The 23,727-nt window shown below is 42.9% G+C and overlaps 1 protein-coding gene across 2 annotated transcripts in view; it reads left to right on the top strand.

Moving 5' to 3' along the window:
* The window catches only part of cdk14 (cyclin dependent kinase 14), a 261,388-nt gene that overhangs the window by 121,910 nt on the left and 115,751 nt on the right, over positions 1-23,727 (top strand). For both annotated transcript variants that reach the window (XM_028580347.1, XM_028580348.1), the window contains 2 exons: positions 8,066-8,186; positions 14,613-14,706. In XM_028580347.1, the coding sequence (XP_028436148.1) occupies positions 8,066-8,186; positions 14,613-14,706 (215 nt within the window). The remainder of the gene's footprint in view (positions 1-8,065; positions 8,187-14,612; positions 14,707-23,727) is intronic.

Raw genomic sequence — 23,727 nt, 5'->3', positions numbered from 1 at the left:
AGTGATTCAACTTACTTTATTTGCTGGAAAAATCAGAATGAATATATTACAAATGTTTATCAGTGTTTTTTGCCCCCAACGGTGGCTTCCAGGCAGCGCTGCCTGGAAGCCACCGTTGGGAGGCACTGGTTATGTTTAGGGTTAGGTTTGGGTTAAAACGCTATTACTGTAGGTATTGTTATTTGAGCTATCTTCTGGCAGAGTTCTCAATCTGCTACATATGAGTGAGGAGAAGCAGGCGGAGGCTACAAACTGCCTCTAAAATCCAAATGAACTTCAACAGAACAGTGAGCGGTTTCCCCCCCGGGGACAGAGACTATTTTCATCCTTCTCTTTGTTCATCCTTTCTTCCTCCTGTAACCCCTCCAGCCCACATTTTTTATCCCCGTATATATTGTGTGATCCCCAGTGTTGTGTGTGAGATGGTGACCTTCATCCCAGTAGCTTCCTGTAGAGGGTGGCAGGGTCACCTGGTGAACTCCAACAGATGAAGGAGGCTGAATGCGTGCGTGTGTGCATGTGTATGTGTGTGTGACAGTGTGTGTGTGTGTGTGTGTGTGTGTGAAGCCATAGGTCAGCACTTTGAAGTATTACCCTCCTCTGCAGACCCGTGGGGTTTTGAGGGGGCAGGTCAGAGCTCTGTGATGTCCACGCCGCCATCATGTTGCTGCTTACTTCCCCTGTCCAACTCTGTGCAAGGTGATCCAAATGTCAAAGCACATTTGGAAAGCAACAAATAAGCCAATATCAGAATGGCCTCTTAAGCCCCTATCTGTTTGGACTGGCTCCAGCTCCGATCGGCAGTGATAGAAAGGACACCCTGGTGGTCATTTCATTTTCACCCCCCTTTTAGTGTCAGTGCCGGGCAGACACCTGTCAACATTCACACAAGTGAATTTAGCTTCAGAATCTAAAGGTGTCACAGTCCTGCTCAGAGGCGTTTGGACTTTTTAGTCTAATATTCTGGGCTAGATTTATCGAGGCGTTTGCGCCTGTTTCCAGGCGTTAATTGTTCACAAAGACTGACTTAACCGATGCGGGCTATTTACAAGCAGGGCGCACTTGGGTAAAATCGCAGATTGCCTGCCACATGAGCGAGAAGAGAGAAGTCGCGCTTTCAATATGCGTTCGTGGGAGTGTCGCAGGGAAAGTGGGTGCTCCACCCAAAAGTCTGGGAGGATACGCGTAAAGTGCCCCTAATTATACATTCCGTGGTATTTACAAAGACTGCCAGTAAGAGCGTGCCTCTATTCTGCGGGGGAAATTCTCTGCCTCTTAAAAGCAGGTCTAAACCAGCCGCAATCGGGTTTCCTCGTATATATGCCTCCTGGGGAAATGGCAGCAGTAATCCGAGCAATACGAAGATAGGCCAAGCTGAAAAGATTTTTGCCACAAGGATCACACTTTTTCAGTGGAGTGAACACGCAATCATTAAGCGTTACAGATTAAGTAGCCATGCAATATTACAGTTACTGGAAGAAATCAGAGATGACATTGAATCTCCCACTCAGCGTTCACAATCCATTCCAGCGGTTGTTAAACTCCTCGCTACATTACAAATATTGGCATCAGGATTATTTCAAACAGTCGCAGTCTGCGCTCAGCCGTATCATAGCACCGGTACCGCTTTGCTACGGCGCAATTTACGGTATAGTGGGCGGAGAAAGGCGCCGACGAACCCGATGAACTGGATGTTTGGTAAATACGAAGTATCACAGCGTGCGCTTTCTGCGGGTTGGCCACGGCACTGATAGCGCTCTATTCGCAAATGTACCTAGATCTGTCCCTCTGTGTTTAAGACCGTGTGATTGTATTTCTTTAGTTTCATTAACTCTCAGTTTCTAGAGGATTTGAGTTTCCTGTGCTCGTGCTGTGTGTTCCTCATGCCTCCCTGTAGCCCTGCGGCATGTCTTCCCTTGGACACCTGTTTTGTGTCTAGCCTCGTCAGCCTGCCTTTGTGTTACCAGTCCTCGTTGTCTAGTTTACCCAATCAGTGTTTCCCCTCTTTATTCCAGTTCCTTGCCCACTTCAGCTGTGTCTTGTCTGGTGATTAGCTCCTTGTGTAATTTAGTCTGTGTGCTCCATTTATCCGGTGACACTTTGTCATTGTATTCCGTGTTAGGAGGTACTGCCTGTTCTGCTCGGTTTCCCAGTGTTCCTCTATTCCCCCTGTTTTGGATTTATTTCCTGCTTGGACTGTAAGTTCATTTAAGTCACTAAATCACTGAAAAACCATCTTGCTACCTCCTCGTTTCATATTCTGCGTCCGGGTCCTAACCCGCAACTCGGTTATAAAGCCAGGTCCGATGATGTGTGAAGCTATTCCGAGCTATGAACAATCCTGGTTCATTTGACTCTGTGCTTCTCCATGTTACAAAAACAGGCCACACTTTCTTTCATGAGTGCAGTATGAAGGGGCTTACACACACGTCTGCAGTGGAAATAATAGCCTCGGAGTATAATCGGGCAGATGGCGTTGGATCAGCGTGTGGACATTAGAGTGCTCGGCCGAGATGAACGCCAGCTGAAAGTCCTTTCTCTTGCGGCTGTTCCAACACAAGGAAATGTTAACTACGCCCTCCCTCCTCTCGCTTACTCTCCCCTCTGCCCCCTCTTCCCCCCACACGCGGGGGACTAGCAGCAAGGCAGGAAGTCCTTTTTTTTTTTACTAAGCTAAATGCTTTAATTAAGCCTTCAGACCACTTGGGAAGAGACAAAGAGGTGATGCCACCAGCCTCATTAAAGCTCGCTGCTCTACCATTAGCTGTCATGGGAGCCCTGTCATTGCCGGATCTATCTCCACAGCGCTGTGGAGGAAGGAACGTTTTTCGCCAGTAGACCTTTTTCACGGCAGACATGTTGACATGTCATAGTAGGAAAAGCACAGGTTTATTCAAAACCATTAATGATGGCTGCGTTCCACTTAGGAGAGGCCCTGGTATTGTGCATGCTGACTCACTGAAATAGCTTACTGGGACACTTGATGGAACTGAGCCATCGTTAAGGTTCTCAATTTCAGCTGTGCTTTTCCTACTATGACAAGTCAACATGTCTGCTGTGAGGTCCATCCCAGAACAGTCCGTGATAGCGTGCTCTGGTTTATTGCCATTTCTTTAAACCAGGGGTCACCAACGCGGTGCCCGCGGGCACCAGGTAGCCCCCAAGGACCACATGAGTAGCCCTCAGGCCTGTTCTAAAAATGAAAATTGAATATTGATATTATCGGTTACCCACCTTGTTAAGTCATTGTTGATAATTATTGTGAGAAATCATTAACATGACCAGTGTCTTCACATAAATGAGTATAATTAATCATTAATAATCATATATAACTAAAGGCAAACTGAGCAAATTTGTTATTTCAGAAGAGCGTATCAAACTGGTAGCCCTCCGTATGACTCAATACCCATAAAGTAGCTCTCAGTTTCAAAAAGGTTGGTGACCCCTGCTTTAAACCAATCCCTATCGTCTTGGGAAGCGCTAAGCTCCAGACGGAGCCACGGTGCCTCTGCAAAATAGCCTCGGGAAGGACGTTTTTTTATTTATTTATTTTTTTAAATACATTTTTGGGACTCTTCCACCTTTAATGGACAGGACAGCTAGGTGAGAAAGAGGAGAGAGAGGAGGAAGACGTGCAGAAAATCGTCACAGGTCGGACTCAAACCCTGGACCTCTGCGTTGAGGCATAAACCTCCTATGTAAATGTGTGCCTGCTCTACCAACTGAGCCAACCCGGCCACGGGAAGGAACTTGTTTTGGTGAAACATGCACATAGGGAGGCAAGCTCTGGTAATTAAATTGGCTTTTCTCCAAAAAAAATAAAAATAAAATATAGTTAGATTGTCGGTTCTAGCTCGGAGGATGTTTACCGAATCTACGAGGAGTTTAGAATGCCAACACAGACCGTGGAAGGTGAGGGACATCCGGCCGAAAATGAGGGACATTCAGCAGAACCTCCGGCGGCATTGGAACTATTCATCAAATGAAACATTGTTGCTTTACAGGATACTTAACTTACCTGGGTCAAAGCATAGGACATTAGAAAAACCTGGAGATGCCCATGAACTCATTACAAAAACCCTGGAGAAGGTTTGAAAACTTTAGCACTTTGTTGTGGTTCTCATAAAGGCCTTATGATAGTTTCAAATTACAGGTACAAAAGTAGCTAGCTGTAGTATCACCATTGATTAACTGCACTACTAGGTTCATCTCATTGATATACAGGTCACTCTCTAACTGAAACCTCAAAGGTCTTCCGTCCTGATTTCCATTTGAAAAGGCAATCTCAGGCTTGTTGCGGTTGAATGTACAGAAGTCAGTCCAAAGACAGGTCTCCAGAACTGAATGAGAAGATGTTTTAACTGTCAAAAACTTTGTCAGGGAAACATTAACGATGTGGAAAATCTGACTTTTTGGCTACATTCAGTGCACACTATGTCCCATGGCCGACGGTCTAAAGAACGACTCATGAGTATAGGAACCCCTGCTAAAGTTGATTTAAAAAGAGGAATAAAAAAAAATCATCTTGTTGATTGATCTTAATGCTTTAATTTAAAAAATGAGGAAAAATCCGACCTTTAAGGACACCAATTTTCTTTATGAATGAATAATATATTGAAAATAAATAAAGTTCTTACTTAAAATACACGGGGCATAAGTATAGACAACCCTATGTTAAATTCCCATAGAGGCAGGCAGATTTGAATTTTTAAAGGCCAATTATTTCATGGATCCAGGATATTATGCATCCTGATAAAGTTCCCTTGGCCTTTGGAATTAAAATTGCCCCCCCCACATCATCACATACCCTTCACCATACATAGAGATTGGCATGGTTTTATTTCAGTTAGCCTAATAGCTGGTTTGATTTGCATTGAGAGATGATTTTATGGAAAGTACCCCATGCCAATCTCTAGGTATGGTGAAGAGTATGTGATGATGTGGGGCTATTTTAATTCCAATGCTCTATATCTCTAGTGATCCTTTCCATAATGTTGTCAGAAACTGTCGGATTAATAATCTGAGCCTGTCAGCGGCATAAACAGCACTTTTAGTGGGCGTAAATTGAAGGTGCATAATTGCCCATTAACGTTACATTGCAGCTTTTGTCTTGCTCAATACTGAACCAATTTCGAAGATTGTTGCTCCCATCACTGCATCACTTTAGAAAAATTGGGTTGAAACGTACTGAAGTAACTCTTTCATGGCCTTGCATTAAAGAGTAACTTAGATACAATAAACACATTGTTAGGTTATGATGCAGAATACCCTCTCTGAGATTAGTATGCTGTCCAGATGCAACTTTTTTGAAATGAAACAGGCTATAGACAGTGTTATTGTCCTCAGTCATTTAGAGTTTTGTGTGTTGGCTGGCCGGCTCGTGCTCCACTTGGCTAACATTAGTCTTTAGGTCTCATCTTCCCTTTGCAAATTGAGTTAATAAATCCAAATGTCACCCAAAGGCCTGCTTTTAAAATGAACTCAGGATGACTCTAGTGGAGAGGTTTTCAAGCACAGGAGAGTTGAAGGGGAGGACGCAGATACTATGCGAGGTGATAGGGACAGGTGCAATGCTGGTGTTCTAAAAACAGCAGGAGGTTAGTTCTCGTAGTAGTTTTGCCTGCTGATTTGACCGACTCGCCGACACAGTCAGCAGTTGCAGTATATGGAGCTCATAGAGGCAGTTAAAAACCGAAAACAACATTCTCATAAATCTGTCAAATCTTAACACACAGACCTGATGGAAGTGTGACTTACACTTTCCAAGGATATCATTATCTCTGCAGGGTACCCGCGGGGTCTTAAAAATGTCTTAAATATAATTTCGAAAACAAGGCCTGTCTTACATTTCTCTAGAAAATCTTGAATTTTATTTACAAAGGTCTAACATTTGTATTGTCCTTTTAATAAGAATAAATAACTACTTCATTGCTTTGTAACAAAACGTGTATTGAGTACTACAATAAAATGTTTTAAGTTCAAGTACTTGGTAAACAATTGTTTCTGATATTCCATTATGAACTACATACTTTTGCCAGAATGTTCATGAAGTTGGTATAATTTAATTCTAAATGGTATAAAAAAGGTCTTAAATTTAACTTGTGGAACTTGTGGAGACCTGGGGGGACATTGCTCTTATGTCCATCGAAAATAAATGTCCATCAGTGTGCTAGAAATCACAGATAAAAGACAAATTTAAAGATTTTGACCAGCTCACCCGGCGTCTGAAGGCAGGACACATTCAGAAACCCATATCTCCCTAAAAACAGCATGGATGGATTTTTCCCAAGTTTGTATGCATGTGGAAGCACCAGAGACACAAAATAACCCCCCAAATCAAAGTGATTTTTTTTCATAATATGGGCACTTTAACTCCACAGCTTGCCTGAGAATGATTATGTTTTTAAGTTTTCTTGAGTGTCAAAGTAATCAACTAGCCTAATAATTATCTGAACATCCATAGGTACATTACAAACAGGAGCTGCTAACAGCTCATTTGGAATGCTTTTAATGGTGAAAATAGAGATCTTTGAGATTAGATTCAGAATTACAGACAATATAAATCACGAGTAATGTAATTCCTTATGTGATATACTTTTTTTAACCCAATTTGTGAAAACAGCACAAACGTTACTATATCATTTATTCCATCCAACATTTCATTTTATGAATATGACATGTAGCCTTTTTGTCCTACCATGTTTCTAACATATTTTTATTTATTTAAGGTGTTCATCAGAATTCTGGTTATGTGTTCTGCCCTAATGTGCATTTCTCTACTGTATTTTGATTTGTGCCGTTTGCCACAATGACTCTTTATTTTTACCAAATCAAGTTTAAGCCTGTAACTATTCTTTTATTCTTACTTATAACTTAGTTGTAGTTATTTCATGTCCTATTTTCTTTTTAATTGTAAATTGAGTTTTAGTGACCTGGGGAGGTTTCACTATAAGTGACAAAAAAAAAGAAGAAAAAAAAAAAGCACACATTCTTTCTCTTTCCATGTGAAAAACGTATGTTGTGATATATGTTGTATTGTTTTCTATTGATGTGTGGCCTTAATATAGTTCCAAATTACAGCTCCAAAAGTAGCTAGACGTAGTATCACCCTTGATTAACTGCACTCCAATAATGTCCCATTTAATCGATAGAAACAGGAGTTTTGAGCCTCTGAGTTAATCTCATATTCATGTAACTCTCTTTCTAACTGAAACGTCAAAGGTCTTCCGTCGTGATTTCCATTTGAAAAGGCAATCTCAGGCTTGTCGCGGTTGAATGTACAGAAGTGAGTCCAAAGACAGGTCTCGAGAACTGAATGAGAAGATGTTTTAACTGTCAAGAACTTTAACGATGTGGAAAATCCGACTTTTTGGATTCATGGAGGGAACACTATGTCCCAAGGACTTGGATATGTATCCCTTTTTATAAAAAGAAGATGAATGTCATCTCTACTCTTTTAATGAGCAGTCTGACCACAACCATCAGTGATGTTGGTTCCTCTACAGACTGCGTCAGAATCTAAATAATAAAGCAATTGTAATTTTCTTACCTGGAGAGCAATGCCAAGCTTTCCACTGGAAATTAAAGGGGGACTCCAGTATTTTTTAACCTGCACGCTACTTTCGTGACCTGTCCAGCACACACTATTTCTCTTTCCGTGTGAAAGACATACTGTATGTTGTGATGGACCTTTTTCACAGCAGACATTTTGTCTTGTCATAGTAGGAAAAGCACAGCTGACATTGATAACCTTAACGATGGCTCGATTCCATCAAGTGTCCCCAACTATTTCAGTGAGTCAGCATGCACAATACCAGGGCCTCTCCTAAGTGGAATGCAGCCATCATTAATGGTTCTGAATACACCTGTGCTTTTCCTACTATGACATGTCAACATGTCTGCCATGAAAAATGTCTATTTATTTATGTTGTATTGTGTTCTATTTATGTGTGCAGACCAATAAAACCAAAATCTCTTGTAGTTTCTATGTAAGTGTTCTTCCTGCTGAAGGTCTTTCAATGCCGATGCTTTTCTGAGACACTGTTGTTGTTGTTCCCCCCCCCAGGCCTGGCCAGGGCCAAGTCCATCCCCAGCCATACCTACTCCAACGAGGTGGTGACCCTGTGGTACCGGCCTCCAGATGTCCTGCTGGGATCCACAGACTATTCCACCTGCCTGGACATGTGGTGAGTACTCCTGACCCCCGTACTCTCTTTGTATAATTTATTTATTCAGTAGAGCCGGGACAATATGCTTTTGTCCAGATTTGATTCTTTCCCGATACATGGGCTCCTATTGGATTTGTGTTGCAATTTTCATTCATTGCGATCCTAGAAGTATTGTGAATCGATAGTATTGAGTATTGGATTTTCTTTTCCTTCTTTTACAAAAACAACAGTTGAATAATACACTTCCAGAGACAATATATCATGAGACATTTCTAAAAATTGACTGTTTTCTAAGAAGAATGACATTTCGTCAGTCAGTCAGACATTTATTTACTTTGTTAAGAAGAACATAATATGGATTTTCTGGATATAATGGATATGATGTAGTCGCCATTGGTGGTACCGTACAAAACGAGAGAGAGAGAGAGAGAGAGAGAGAGAGAGAGAGAGAGAGAGAGAGAGAGAGAGAGAGAGAGAGAGAGAGAGAGAGAGATGTGTGGGGGGGGTGGATTCATTCTGGGGAATTGTCACCAAAATAATATACACTAAACCTATTTAAAACCCACTTATATGTAGCTCATCCTAACCTGAGGGTGTGTTCCCTGCAGTATGCTGTAGATCGGTCCTCGGATCAATCTTTATTTTGTGTCTTTTGGTCACCCTCCACCTGCCGTATCCTCCCACTGACAGTGTGGATGTGGAGACGCGCTATCACACCCATCCATCCCATTGACACATACTACTCTCACTATTGTCAGAATGACTCACAGATGGAGCTGCTACAGATGTGTTAGCCTTGAACAAAACAACAGTAGACACATTAGCAGACATATTATCCCTATATTATCCTAAAGTCAAATGAATGTGAGTACGGCTGAATGATTTGGGGAAAAACTGTAATTGCATTTTTACTGTCCAATACTGCCATTGTAAGTTACATTTAAAAGTTTTTGCTTTCTTCTAAAGCATCTGAGGAACCTAGTTTTCTGTAGAGAGAAATATCAATTTAGCTCACGTATTCATTATTAAAAGCAATCTCTATCATCCTAATGATACTGCAGACAGCTCTCTGCACAGTAGCTGGCAGGTGGTGAATATGAATATGCTTTGATTTAGAAATAGAAAATCTTTTACACTGTGCCTGCTCTTACACACAACCATATGTGCCAAGCTAACTGCTAACCAGCACGTCGGCTCAGAAAATGACAATAATTGAATCTTGTTTTGTAGATATTGTATATGTACAGAGACACTTTTCAACAGCAACACCACACAGCCCACTTTCTGCCTGTCAAGCATAGGAATGATACATACAGTGGTGGTTAAAATGCATAAAGAGCTTATATATGGGGTAGTCAATATCCACGACGTTCCCCTTCTGGGATTGCTCCGATTCCGCCGGACGTCCCTCATTTTCAGCTGGATGTCCGTTACCTTCCTGTTTCTTTGCGTTGGTGTTCTAACCTCCGGTGGATTTGTGAGGACTATGGTTAACTGCTCCTCAGATCTCTGCAGGGTAAATCCAGACAGCTAGCTAGACTATCTGTCCAATCTGAGTTTTCTGTTGCACGACTAAAACAACTTTTGAACGGACACGTTCCACCAAAACAAGTTCCTTCCCGAGGCTGTTTTGCAGAGGCACCGTGGCTCCGTCCGGCGCATAGCACCGCCCAAGACTGATTGAAGTGATGAAGTGATTGGTTTAAAGAAATGCAAATAAACCAGAGCACCTTTTTCTACCATCCCGGAATGCTGTCTTGGCTAGCCAGACCTTCTTCCGCAGCTCTGCGGAGCGCTGTATATAGGGTGATGGTGGCTCGGTGGGTAGAGTGGTCGCCCCACAACCACAAGATTTGCAGTTCCATCCCAGGCTCCTCTGGCAACGTGTCTGTTTCCCAGAGAAAGACACTGAACCCCAAGTTGCTCCCTGGATGTCGTATGTCATTTATTTTTGTCAAGGAAAACGAGGCTTGGACCCAAAAATGCAGTGCATGGGATTTATTGAACAAAAGTCTTACAAATGAATGTGTCCTGAGGCAGGCGGGCAGGCAGTCAGAACCAAGACAAACGAGAAGAAATGACAGGGGGAAAAACAACCAGGAAGGAGCAAACGCAGGGAAAGACAGGGAGGGAAGAGAATGAACCGACAAGAGACAAAGACAGCACAGAGACTAAACGCACAAGGTAACGAGGGTGAACCGAGGGACAGGTGACACGAGGGCTCAAATCAAGCTGAGCACAGAACTGCAGAAAATGCTGGAACAGGAAATGGAAAATGGTTTAGGTTTAGGGTGGAGGTATCTGTTTTATTTTAGAGGGATGAGATGTCCTTTCCTCTGAAGCGTCACAAGAATTCATCAGCTGTTTGGGCGGAGTTAGCAACTCCTTCAGCTGCACGGCTTCCAGGAAGGCTGCCCTCTGTATCCTCGCCTATAGCTCCTTGGATTAGGGTGGCCCCTAAATCATGGTTGCAGGCTGTCGCCGTGGTCCTGCTGCGCGCCCTGCTATGCCCTGTTACACCTGCTACGCACTGCAGTGCCCTGCTACCTCCTGCTGTGTCCTACTATGCCCTGCTATGTCCTGTGATGCCCTGCTATACCCTGCAGTGCCCTGCTATGCCATGAACTACTACGACAACTATTTCTAGTCACTGATCCATTATCTTTATTGTGACTATTATTGCCAATTCATCACACCCCCAACCGGCACCATCAGACACCGCCTACTAAGAGCCTGGGTCTATCCCAGGTTTCTTCCTGAGAGGGAGTTTTTCCTCGCCACTGTCGCACTAAATGCTTGCTCTTGGGGGAATTACTGGAATCGTTGGGTCTTTGTAACTTATAGAGTGTGGTCTAGACCTACTCTGTCTGTAAAGTGTCTCGAGATAACTCTTGTTATGAATTGAATTGATGATCCCTCCTCGATGCTCGCTCCTCGGTCCTCTGGGCAGAAATAAGAGCATTAGAGACAACTTCCCGTTCAGCCGAGGAGCGGGGAGTCGAGGAGCTACAGTATCAAATAAGGGCCGTGAGATGCAGCCCCAGCGTCCCTTTCCTCCGAGTCTTCATTCCAACAACACTGGTGTAAGAGTCTCCGTTCGAGCCCTGGTGACCCCTTCTGTCTGGACAGTCAGCAGGGACATCCCATAAACCCCAGCTGCATTCTCCGGCATCCAATTAAAAAACAGTTGGTGGCTTTGGGGGTTCTGGGAGGCAGAGGGATATAGCATGTCTGCTTCAAGGGGATTCGCAGCTGGGGCAATCTACAGGATGGTGGTCCATCCAACTGACAGTCACACTGCCACAGACAGACACACACCGCCACACACACACACACACTCCCCCCTGGTCACTTAGCAAGCAGTCTTCCATGAAGAAGCATCTCTTGCAGGACCGAAAGGTTGTGCAGATCTGTCTTCCTGCCACGCAGAGCATCCGTCACAGCGGCCTACAGGTTACAGGCTGCCATCTGTGAGGACCGTGTGATGGAGGACAAGGCAGGGAACTGCTCTATTTTTACCTTCGTGCAGCTCTCACACATGCCTGTCAATCCGAGCCAACGCTGAGATCACTCAGGCGCGGTCATGCACGGATTCTTGTTCAGGGTTTAGTTGCAGAGGCCGCACTGCAGAACATCTCCAACTTAAGCTGTACACTCTAGGAAATAAATCTGTAAAATAACAAAGAAAGTTCTGGCAGCTCGTTAGCATAATTTGAAAAACGGAAATGATGCGTTTAGCTACAGTTAAAATACACCACATTTTCGGGGGCGCCTGGGTAGCTTACCTGGTAGAGCATGCGCCCCATGTACAGAGGCTCAGTCCTTGTCGCAGTGGCCGTGGGTTCACTTCTGACCTGCTGCCCTTTGCTGCATGTCATTCCCACCCTCTCTCCCCTTTCATGTCTAAAAACTGTCCTATCAAATAAAGGCCTAATATGCCGAAAACAAAATACACATTTTCTCTTTTGTAAAATTATCTCCGTTAGTAAACTCCTGAAATTAATGAAATAAACGTCAAAAAAGGTTTCAAAAAGTGATTAAAAAAAGAAACAAACCTGGAAAAAAGAAACAAAAACGTTGGAAAAAAATCGCCCAAAATGTCAATTAAAGCGACAAAAACATTTGACATAAACTTCAAAAATGTCGTTCCTCCGCAGCGCCGTGGAGGAAGGTCTGGCAACGCGGGACTATGTAGAAGGCAACACACACTCGCTTTTGTCGCCTTTGTGGTACCCCCCAACGATCCAAAAAAGTCAAATCCTGCACACGCTTTTATTCAAAACTCGACATTAATGGTCAGGTTTAGTTACGATTATGATTTAAATGGAAAAGCTGGTGGTATTCTATAGTTTTCTTTCTTATTAAGACCTATTAACAATCATAAAGTTATACACAGTCCACAGGTGTGTTGGAGGTGTGTCCATGATCTCTCACACACACACACACACACACACACACACACACACACACACACACACACACACAGTGTCCGAGGGTTCGATTGCTCAAAATAATGTATTCTTCGAAAAAAAATAAAAAATAAAATAAAAAAGAATTCTCTGTGCTCAAATTGTCCCTTTGCAGTTGTCAGAAATGAGAGACACCACCATCATAACTCCACAGTTAGTGAGATCAGTTCATCGCTGGGTTTGGTCTCATCAGTGGATTTATTGAGGAATAGAAAAACCTAGAATGTGGCCAGTCTTACACACGGAACTCCGTGTGGAGTCTGGATCAAAGCAAAGAAGAAAAAGGAGACGATCAGTCGTCTTCTCAAAGTGATTCTCTCTAACCTCGGCGTGATCTCCTGTTTGATGACTCAGTTTGAGTGCGAGGTTTAACTCTCTGTTTTTTGGTGCACAGCATGTCAGTGGAATCTTTTTATTTCCTCTGTGTCTCTGCTTTCCCCTTTACTGCACTCTCTGTAGTACTCGCACATTATTCATTCCGATTATTGGAAGCGTAGCTTCCACTGTACCACTCACAGAGGGACCCATTAGAGGGACCCGTCAGAGGAAAACCTCCCAGAGCCTGCGCGTACACCCTCTGATGATGACATTTATGTCACCCCGACAGACAGTGTTATTCGGTGTGTGCCCGTTTTTATTTGCATGGCTTTAATCAACTATAGCAACAACACGTGGACGGGTTATAAAATAAAGGCTTTGTGTATTCATGTACAGTATCTCACAAAAGTGAGTACACCCCTCACATTTTAGTAAATATTTCATCATATCTTTTAATAGGACAACACAGAAGAAATTACACTTTGCTACAATGTAAAGTATGGTTTTATGTCGGTTAGCCTAATAGCTGGTTTGATTTGCATTGAGAGATGATTTTATGGAAAGTACCCCATGCCAATCTCTAGGTATGGTGAAGGGTATGTGATGATGTGGGGGGTATTTTAATTACAAATTCTGAGGGGACAGCCCATTTACACTGTTATACAAGTTGTACACTTAATACTTTACATTGTAGCAAAGTGTAATTTCTTCAGTGTTGTCCCATTAAAAGATATAATGAAATATTTACTAAAATGTGAGGGGTGTACTCACTTTTGTGAGATACTGTACATAAAGGTACATATGCACACACTTTATTTCATTTTTCAACTTTATCTTTATTACTTTATATTTACATTGTGGTGACCCACCTCTCCTGTTCAGTGTGGTCCCACAGTCTACCTGCTCTCAGCGTTGCCAGGGAACAGTATCGTCTATATGAGTGGCCTGACAGCAAACTGATACAAATATATATGATAGAAATACTGATGCTGTGTCACGGAGATGGATGGATCTTCATGATACGGAGTTTCTTTCACGGCAGGCTCGAGGAATGTAGACTTTTTGGGGGATGAATTTGTATTAATCTCTCTTTCTGTCTCTCTCTTTCTTTCTCTCTCTCTCTCTCTCTCTCTCTCTCTCTCTCTCTCTCTCTCTCTCTCGAATCTGTCGGGAAACAATAGTCCTTTGGCAAATGAGCACTGACAACAGTTTATGCGCACACACGCGCGCACACACACACACACACACACACACATACACACACACACATACTAACCCTTCACTCCTTCTCTTTACTGTACTTGATATTTCTCAGTTCCTCGCTGGTTTCACTGATTTCAATCCATCCACGGTTCAACAGCCTTTAGGCTGAAAAGAAATCGATATCTTTTGAGAATGACTTTTACTTTAATGGCTGTTGAGGACATTTAGTGTTTAAAATGTATCCAAAGAACCAGCTAGTCATTCTTCATGTGTGTTTTTTTTGTGTTTTTTTTCAGTGATTGTAATGATGGTAGTAATGCTACTGTATTTTGGCAGCGAATCTGTAAAGAATATAAGGACACATTAAAGCAATCCACTTGACGTGTAATTGTGAAATGTTTATCCGAGACAGTTTTGAATGGGAGGCCTTACCATGTGTTGTTCTGTCTTCAAGGGGAGTGGGCTGCATTTTCATCGAGATGATCCAAGGAGTGGCTGCCTTTCCCGGGATGAAGGACATCCAGGACCAGCTGGAGAGGATATTCCTGGTGAGTCCCTAAATAAGGGAGAGAGAGTGTTTGTGTGCGTGTGTGTGTGTTGTGTGTGTGTGTGTGTGTGTGTGTGTGTGTGTGTGTGTGTGTGCGCACCAGCTTACTCCACTTTCCTTTCTGTCCAACAACAACAGGAATATGGCTTTCGGAGTATTGTTTGAACATTCTTTTTCATTTCATGTTTGTATGAATAGGGTCAGATGCTACGACATTGACATTTGTGCAACCAGTCTCCAATGTGCCGCATCACAGCATTTATAGCTGCTGCTAATTTCCAATGCCCGTCCCTAGAGGGGCATTCTAAACGGTTATAAAAAACAAACATGAAACATTGCCTTATTAAAATACATAATGCACATAAACATACAGTACAAGGCAAATCCATCTGTACCCATCCTGTTTCTGTGATTATAACAGGAATCATGGATGGAACCGCGAAATTGAGAATTTAAAAAAGCTCTAAGACAGATTCCACAGGGCCATACATTTAGTCAGTGCTAAAAGCTAACTGGAGATTTGAAAATATGACATTTTAAGTTTCCAACCGAGCTGCCGCATTGTAACTGTAACTAAAAAAAACGTCTTCAGAATACAGATGTAAATACAATACCTGTGGTTCTGTGCTGATGCTTTACGTTGAATAAGAATACTAATATTTAGAACTCTGTCAGGAAGACATGTAAGCTGTAAAAAGGCCTGTTCCGAGATTCAGTAGATGCTCAGTGTTAGGATATTAAACCCCGGCCTACTCGACCGTTTTGGATAGTGGATGGACATTTGTACAACTTTTGCTCAGTATTCAAGTTCAATTCCCAGCCCTAAGCAGCATGGTAGCCCAGTGGTTAGCACTGTGTCCTCACAGCAAGAAGGTTCTGTGTTCGAATCCAGGTCGTTCCGTGGCCTTTCTGTGTGGAGTTTGCATATTCCTCCGGGTGCTCCAGTTTCCCCCACCATCAAAAACATGTACTTGGTTCTTGATCAAGGCACTGGCTCAGATCTGGAGTTGGTCCCCAGGCACTGTGATTGGCTGCCCACTGCTCCCTTGAGGGATGGGTTAAATGGAGAGAATGAATTTCGCTACGTGTATGTGACAAATAAAGTACCTATACCTTAAGTACAAATGCAGAGGGTAAAATAAAGTGTTTCAACTTTTAAAAATCCTCCATCTATTAATGTGAATATGTCTACAGATGCTGGTAAATCTTCATAGACCTTTTTACACCGCAGACATTTTGACTTGTCATAGTAGGAAAAGCACAGCTGAAATTGATAACCTTAACGTCCCAGTAAGATATTTCAGTGAGTCAGCATGCACAATACCAGGGCTTCTACTAAGTGGAATGCAGCCATCATTAATGTTTTTGAATACACCTGTGCTTTTCCTACTATGACATGTTAATATGTCTGCCGTTAAAAAGGTCTATTGTGTTAGTTGTAGAGCTGGGCAATATATCGATATTATATCGATATCGTGATATGAGACTAGATATCGTCTTAGATTCTGGATATCGTAATATCATAATATGGCATAAGTGTTGTCTTTTCCTTGTTTTAAAGGCTGCATTACAGTAAAGTGATGTCATTTTCTGATCTTAGCAGACTGTTGTAACTGTTCTATTATTAACCTTTACCCACTTAGTCATTATATCCACATTACTGATGATTATTTATCAAAAATTTCATTGTGTAAATATTTTGTGAAAGCACCAACAGTCAACGCTACAATATCGTTGCGGTATCGATATCAAGGTATTTGGTCAAAAATATTGTGATATTTGATTTTCTCCATATCGCCCAGACCTAGTTAGTAGAGGAGCAGGTACCGTATTTCACTTTGAAAAATATTGCTGCACGTCATTCATTCCAGTGTAGGAGGCCACACTCAAACAGTCTAGGTGTTATGCTATCTTAATATCAGAGAAAGTGAAAGTCAAGTGAAGTGAAAGTCAAATCATGTTGAATCTGATTTGCAAACTTGGGCCGATGCTTTGAAATGTTTTCAACATTCCCTCAACATGAAAGCTTTTTTTTCTATTTAAGTAGTGTCTGTTCTCTTTTCTATTCAGATCTTTTTCTGCCCAGTTACACAGTTAGGCACACCTGCAGTCACCTCTTATTATCTGCCATGTCTCATGTTTTACCTGTAAGACTCCCATTTCAATAGCTTTACTGTCATTTAAAGAGCCCCTGTTATACACCTTTTTCGCGCAACATTTGTACTCTTGGTGTCTATAAGAATATGTGTACATGCTTTAATGATCAAAAAACATATTCTGTTTCTCATACTGCCCATTGCTGCTGCTCCTCTGCCTGGAACACTCGGTCTGAGCTCTTGGCCCGCCTTCCTGAAAAGCCCAGTCTGCTCTGATTGGTCAGCTTGCCCACTCTGTTGTGATTGGTCAACCAACTTGAAACAAGCCACTTGGCGGGCTGTGCTTGCTCAGGCAGCACCTATGGGCAGCACCTATGAAAAACTGGGCTGGCATTCTCAATCAGTGACATCATTAATTGAGGAATTTCAAACTGGAAGGGTGACAAGGCGTTTTAGGGAGGTGAGAAAGAAGTGCTCTCTGTGGGAGAGAAAGCTCCATTTGGAGTGAAATGTGTTCTTTTGTACTTAATACATCTATGACATACACAAACTATATGACACACTCAATGAAAGGAAAAATAGAAAGCATAATAGGGGCTCTTTAACATGATTATCTTTACTGAGGAAAAGAAATATGTCCTAATCGTAGTTCAGTAATGAAATCCTAACGCGATGCAGATTGTGCTGTCTGCAGGGCTGCTGACAGCGCTGTTGGCTCCAGTGTTGGTCACTGTGGACGGCAGCAGAGGAAGAGGTGCCAGCTTGGGAGAGAGAACGGGCTGTATGATCCGGCTCATAAGTAGTCTAGCATCCATCAGCAGAGCTGACAGTGTTGGCGGGGCGGGCAGAAACAAAGATCCTTTTCCATCAACCTCCTCCTTTTTTCCATTACAGTCAGGTTTGCAGTTATGCAAGTTTGAGAAAGAACTCTACTGTAGAGCTTTGTAGGGTGCCATGTTGTTATCTCGTGTTGCACTTTGTACAATAGCACAGCAGCAAAGAAAAAGGTCTGGGGCCTTCTCTGTCTTTCTGAATGCACGGTGCTTATTAAGCTGCAAAATGCTTGCATGTAATATACCGTACATGTTGATCAGGCTCATTTCTTTCTGTGTATTAGTGATGACATCTTTCTGTGTGATGGACAAACATCACCTGGACCAGGAATCGTGGCGTATGTTGCCTCATGCTGATAGCAGGGTCAGGATGTGGTATAAACAGCATGAATCATTGCTTCCATTCTGCCTCGTAGTAAAGGTACAGGCTATTGATGTTTTCTGCAAACACAGTAGATCCATTAAAGGATAGTTCAACATTATGTCTCCTTAAGTTAATATTTCCTCATTTATGTCATCAACACATCCATGATTAATGGAAATGTTGTGTAAAACACAACCAGCCACAAAGAATGCTGCAACTTTTTGCGGACTGTACTGTAAAGTGCCTCCTGACCTATCCAAACACCTGAAGTGCATTTTCAGTAATATATTTCCTTGTAATTATGTATGGTTTGCAAAAATGGGAACTGCTGCATCCTTATAGATAAGGGAAGCAAAGTGTATGCGCGTTGTGCACACGCTACATTATGGCCAAGTATGCGCCCCTAAAATAGCATCTGAATAACACGCCACTGACTTTAGACCAGCACCACTGACTTTAGACCAGGTTTTTCCTGGTCTGTGGTGGAATCTTTTTCTGAAACTGCAAAATACCACCAGGGAATGTTTGCGCCTGAACACGCCTCCTCTTTCCGCTGAACCGCCCCCGGGAGCGCAAATACATTCCCTAATTTACCGACATGCGTCTGTGGAGGGAAAAGTCCGCTGTGCGTCGGGTGCAAAATAGGAATGATACATGCGTCGGTGTACAATGGCAATTGCGCTGAGTGCAAGATAGGGCCCTCAGTGTCAACATTAGTGTCACAACATTATGGAAAGGATTTCTAATGAGGTCGAGCTTACTGTTAAATAGTAAGATCCTTTTTTTAATCATAAAAACATCAGAGAAGTTCGCTAACCCACCAGACTCCATGTAAATAAATAGTAATTATAGCATCGTAAAATGCACTTTATTCAAAATCAACAGAAACAATATAAAACTATGAAAAGCCGTTTTGGTTCATCTTTCCACTTTTTTTTTTTTTTTTTTTTTTTACCAATTTACATGTGAAAATATGTTTACCAATTTACATGTGAAAATATGTTGGCTCTATACACGCTAAAAGTATTGTTTTTCTAAATGGAGTCTGGTGGGTTTAGCACTATCAAGCTCAGAGCTGTTTCTGGTTAAACAGAAAGGTCTTAAAGAGGTTTTAAAGCTCCAGATGAACTGTGTGACAATTCCCTTCTGATATGGTCATTAAATAAAGAGCTGTGGGAAATATTCCTCTCCAAGTGTTTGTGTGTATCTGTGAACAGAGGTCTGCAGCAGCGGAGCTGCTACAGTCACATAGCAGCCCGGTCTGTGGCTAATACTGGACCGGTGTCAAAGATTGTTCCCATCAGTCACTTAAACACAAACACATAGGAACATAGGATCCAGGTAGAAAAAAACGGTAGTTACCCTTTTACACCGGTCTAGTTTCATTTGAATGCCTGATGCAATAATGCAATGATGCACTGATGCCGAGCAGCTGTTTCAATCTGGGGCCAGAGTCTGTTTCAAAATGGACTGGCTCCAGCAGGATCTCACACCACGTCACAAAGCACCTACTTTATCAGCTCACCATGCTTCCAGGATTGGCCACACTGTAAAACAAAACCTGATTATTTCTGTATTTTTACACAGAAATATAAATGAAAAAAAAAATACAAAAAGAGACTGTGAATTTACATGTCTATGGTAAAAGATCATGATTTGTATTTATACAAGAGAGTCCCTTTTGTCATTTTTACAGTATTTTTTGGCGCCCAAGCTGCTTTTTATTTTTATTTTATTTTTTTTATTTTTTTAACAGTGTACAGCTGGGAAATTAGTAGGAACTCTTTGATAATATTGAGTCATCATGGACCTACATCCCACAGGACATGGCTTGGGTAACAGACAGGTGAACAATAGTACACTGGCCTTTAAGTAATTACATATATATTAACTGTCTATCTCTGCATCGGATTATTGGATTGCATATATATTTTAAATTTGAAGTGATCTCTTGTGAGTCCTGAATCGTCTGATCTACCCCCCACCCCATATATAATATCATCGCCAATCTCTTAATTGAAGCAGAGTGTGGCAAGGCCGACATAATGGATTTTATATTCATAGGCTGTAAGGGCCTGAATAATTAATGTAGAAAATTACAGAGATGGGAGTATGAAAGGGGTCGGACCAGGGAAGAAGTCAAGTATGGAGACAAAGCGTGTTGGCTGCTGTTTGGCCTCTGGGCCGAAGGCTAAAGAGAACGCATCTGAGATGGGATGGATGAAGGGATGAAGGGATGAGTGGAGGTGGAGGAAGCCCTGCAGGCAGGGGCGCTCTCACAAAGCCACGCAGGAGGAGAGGCAGAGGGGAAAATGGCTTCTTATTGATTGTCTGTTTTGCCAGAAGGCAAAAGTGGGGCTTCCTCCTGCACACATCTGTAAAAGGCGCCAGCCCTCAGTGATCCCCCCCAAGACACAAAGACGCACCATGATTGGACGAGACAGGCCCGCTGGCCAGACTGACGTTGAGGCTCAGCTGCACACTGCTTCCCTGTAGAAATCTTATTTTATTCATTTATTTATTTTCAACTTTCTGGTGCTATCATGCTAACCCGTCCTCGCGCCACATGGTTTGTTAGCACAGAACCATCTAAGACGCCATCATTGGTTTTTGGTGTTTGGAAAAGGGGCGGGCACTTTCAAAAGAATACCCGGCAGGTGATTGGACCAACCATCTGTCAATCACGCCTAAACCACGGCCGTAGCTGCCAGTAGCTCCTCGCTGCTGGATGGTAGCGCACACACAGTAGAGTTTTGGAGATTGGAGCCTGATGAGATGGATGTCTGGTGTGTTTGTGATCATGCGATTCTGGCGTGATTTCCTGAAATCGGGAGAATCCAGCTGCCGTGCATGGTAACCATGATGGAGCTCCACTGGAGAATAGAACGTATGCAAATGCTGTAAAGTCTTCATACTAGACAGTCCGGCTACACAAAGAGACAAAATACCTGATAAAAAGGGATTTCAATGGTTGGTAGAGCGTGCGCCCACATTTATTCCTCGTCGCAGAGGCCCAGGGTTCGAATTCGACCTGTGGCGATAACCTGCATGTCTTCCCCTCTTTCTCCCCCCTTTCATATCTAAGCTGTCCCAGTGATTAAGGGCGGAAATGCCCCCAAAAAAGTGATTTGAATAAATGACATTTCATGCATTAAAAAAGTAATAATAATAATAAAATATATATATGTACATATATGTATGTGTGTGTGTATATATATATATATATATACTGTATATATATATAATGTGTGTGTATGTATATGTGTGTGTATGTATATATGTGTGTGTGTATATATGTGTGTGTATGTATATATATATATATATATATATATATATATATATATATATATATATATATATATATATATATATATATATATATATATATATATATATATATATATATATATATATGTGTATGTATATATATATATATATATATATATATATATATATGTGTGTATATATATACATATATATGTGTATGTATATATATGTATATATGTATATATATATATATATGTATATGTGTATGTATATATATATACATATATATATATATATGTGTGTATGTATATATATACATATATATGTGTATGTATGTATATATATGTATATATGTATATATATATATATATATATATATATATATATATATATATGTATATATATATGTGTATATATATGTATATATATATATGTATATGTATATATATATATGTATATATATATGTGTCCCGGTGGACGAGAGGGTCGCCTCCCTACGCCTGCGGGTTGTGGGGGGGAAAACTCTGACTGTTGTTTGTGCATATGCACCAAACAGGAGTTCGGAGTATTCGGCCTTCTTGGAGACCTTGACTGGAGTCCTGCATGGGGCTCCAGTGGGGGACTCCATTGTTCTGCTGGGGGACTTCAACGCACACGTGGGCAATGATGGAGACACCTGGAGAGGCGTGATTGGGAGGAACGGCCTCCCTGATCTAAACCAGAGTGGTTGTTTGTTGTTGGACTTCTGTGCTAGTCATGGATTGTCTATAACGAACACCATGTTCGAACATAGGGATGCTCATAAGTGTACCTGGTACCAGAGCACCCTAGGCCAAGGTCAATGATCGATTTCATAATCGTTTCATCTGATCTGAGGCCGTATGTTTTGGACACTCGGGTGAAGAGAGGGGCAGAGCTGTCAACCGATCACCATCTGGTGGTGAGTTGGGTCAGAGGGTGGGGAAGACTCTGGACAGACCTGGTAAGCCCAAACGTGTAGTGCGGGTAAATTGGGAACGTCTGGAGGAGGCCCCTGTCCAACAGACTTTCAACTCACACCTCCGGGCGGAGCTTTTCGTGCATCCCTGTGGAGGCTGGGGGCATTGAACCCGAGTGGACAATGTTCAAAGTTTCCATTGCTGAAGCTGCAGCGAGGAGCTGTGGTCTTAGGGTCTTAGGTGCCTCAAGGGGTAACCCACGAACACCGTGGTGGACAACGGTGGTCAGGGAAGCCGTCCGACTGAAGAAGGAGTCTTTCCGGGATATGTTATCCCGGAGGACTCGGAGGCAGTTGCAGGGTACCGAAGGGCCCGAAGGGCTGCAGCCTCTGCCGTGAAAGAGGCAAAGCAGCGGGTGTGGGAGAAGTTTGGAGAAGACATGGAGAAGGACTTTCGGTCGGCACCAAAGTGCTTCTGGAAAACTGTTCGCCACCTCAGGAGGGGGAAGGGGAACCATCCAAGCTGTGTACAGTAAGGATGGGACACTGTTGACCTCAACTGAGGAGGTAATAGGGGCGGTGGAAGGAGCACTTTGAGGAACTCCTGAATCCGACTAATACGCCCTCTATGTTAGAGGCAGAGCTGGAGGATAATGGGGGATTGTCGCCGATTTCCCAGGCGGAAGTCACTGATGTAGTCAAACAACTACACAGTGGCAAAGCCCCGGGATTGATGAGATCCGTCCAGAAATGCTCAAGGCTCTGGGTGTGGAGGGGCTGTCCTGGTTGACACGCCTTTTCAACATTGCGTGGAAGTCTGGGACGGTGCCAAAGGAGTGGCAGACTGGGGTGGTGGTTCCCCTTTTTTAAAGGGGGGACCAGAGGGTGTTTGCCAATTATAGGGGTATCACACTTCTCAGCCTCCCTGGTAAAGTCTACTCCAAGGTGCTGGAAAGGAGGGTTCGCCAATAGTCGAACCTCGGGTTGAGGAGGAACAATGCGGATTCCGTCCTGGTCGTGGAACAACGGACCAGCTCTTCACTCGCAAGGATCCTGGAGGGAGCCTGGGAGTATGCCCAACCGGGTCTACATGTGTTTTGTGGATTTGGAGAAGGCGTATGACCGGGTCCCCGGGAGATACTGTGGGAGGTGCTGCGGGAGTATGGGGTGAGGGGGTCTCTTCTCAGGGCCATCCAATCTCTGTACAACCAAAGCGAGAGCTGTGTCCGGGTTCTCGGTAGTAAGTCGGACTTGTTTCAGGTGAGGGTTGGCCTCCGCCAGGGCTGCGCGCTTTGTCACCAATCCTGTTTGTAGTATTTATGGACAGGATATCGAGGCGTAGTCGGGGTGGGGAGGGGTTGCAGTTTGGTGGGCTGGGGATCTCATCGCTGCTCTTTGCAGATGATGTGGTCCTGATGGCATCATCGGCCTGCGACCTTCAGCACTCACTGGATCGGTTCGCAACCGAGTGTGAAGCGGTTGGGATGAGGATCAGCACCTCTAAATCTGAGGCCATGGTTCTCAG

The sequence above is a fragment of the Perca flavescens genome, chromosome 6 (genome assembly GCF_004354835.1).
Source record: "Perca flavescens isolate YP-PL-M2 chromosome 6, PFLA_1.0, whole genome shotgun sequence".
Taxonomy (NCBI): Eukaryota; Metazoa; Chordata; class Actinopteri; order Perciformes; family Percidae; genus Perca; species Perca flavescens.
This window is presented reverse-complemented; position numbering and strand designations above follow the sequence as displayed.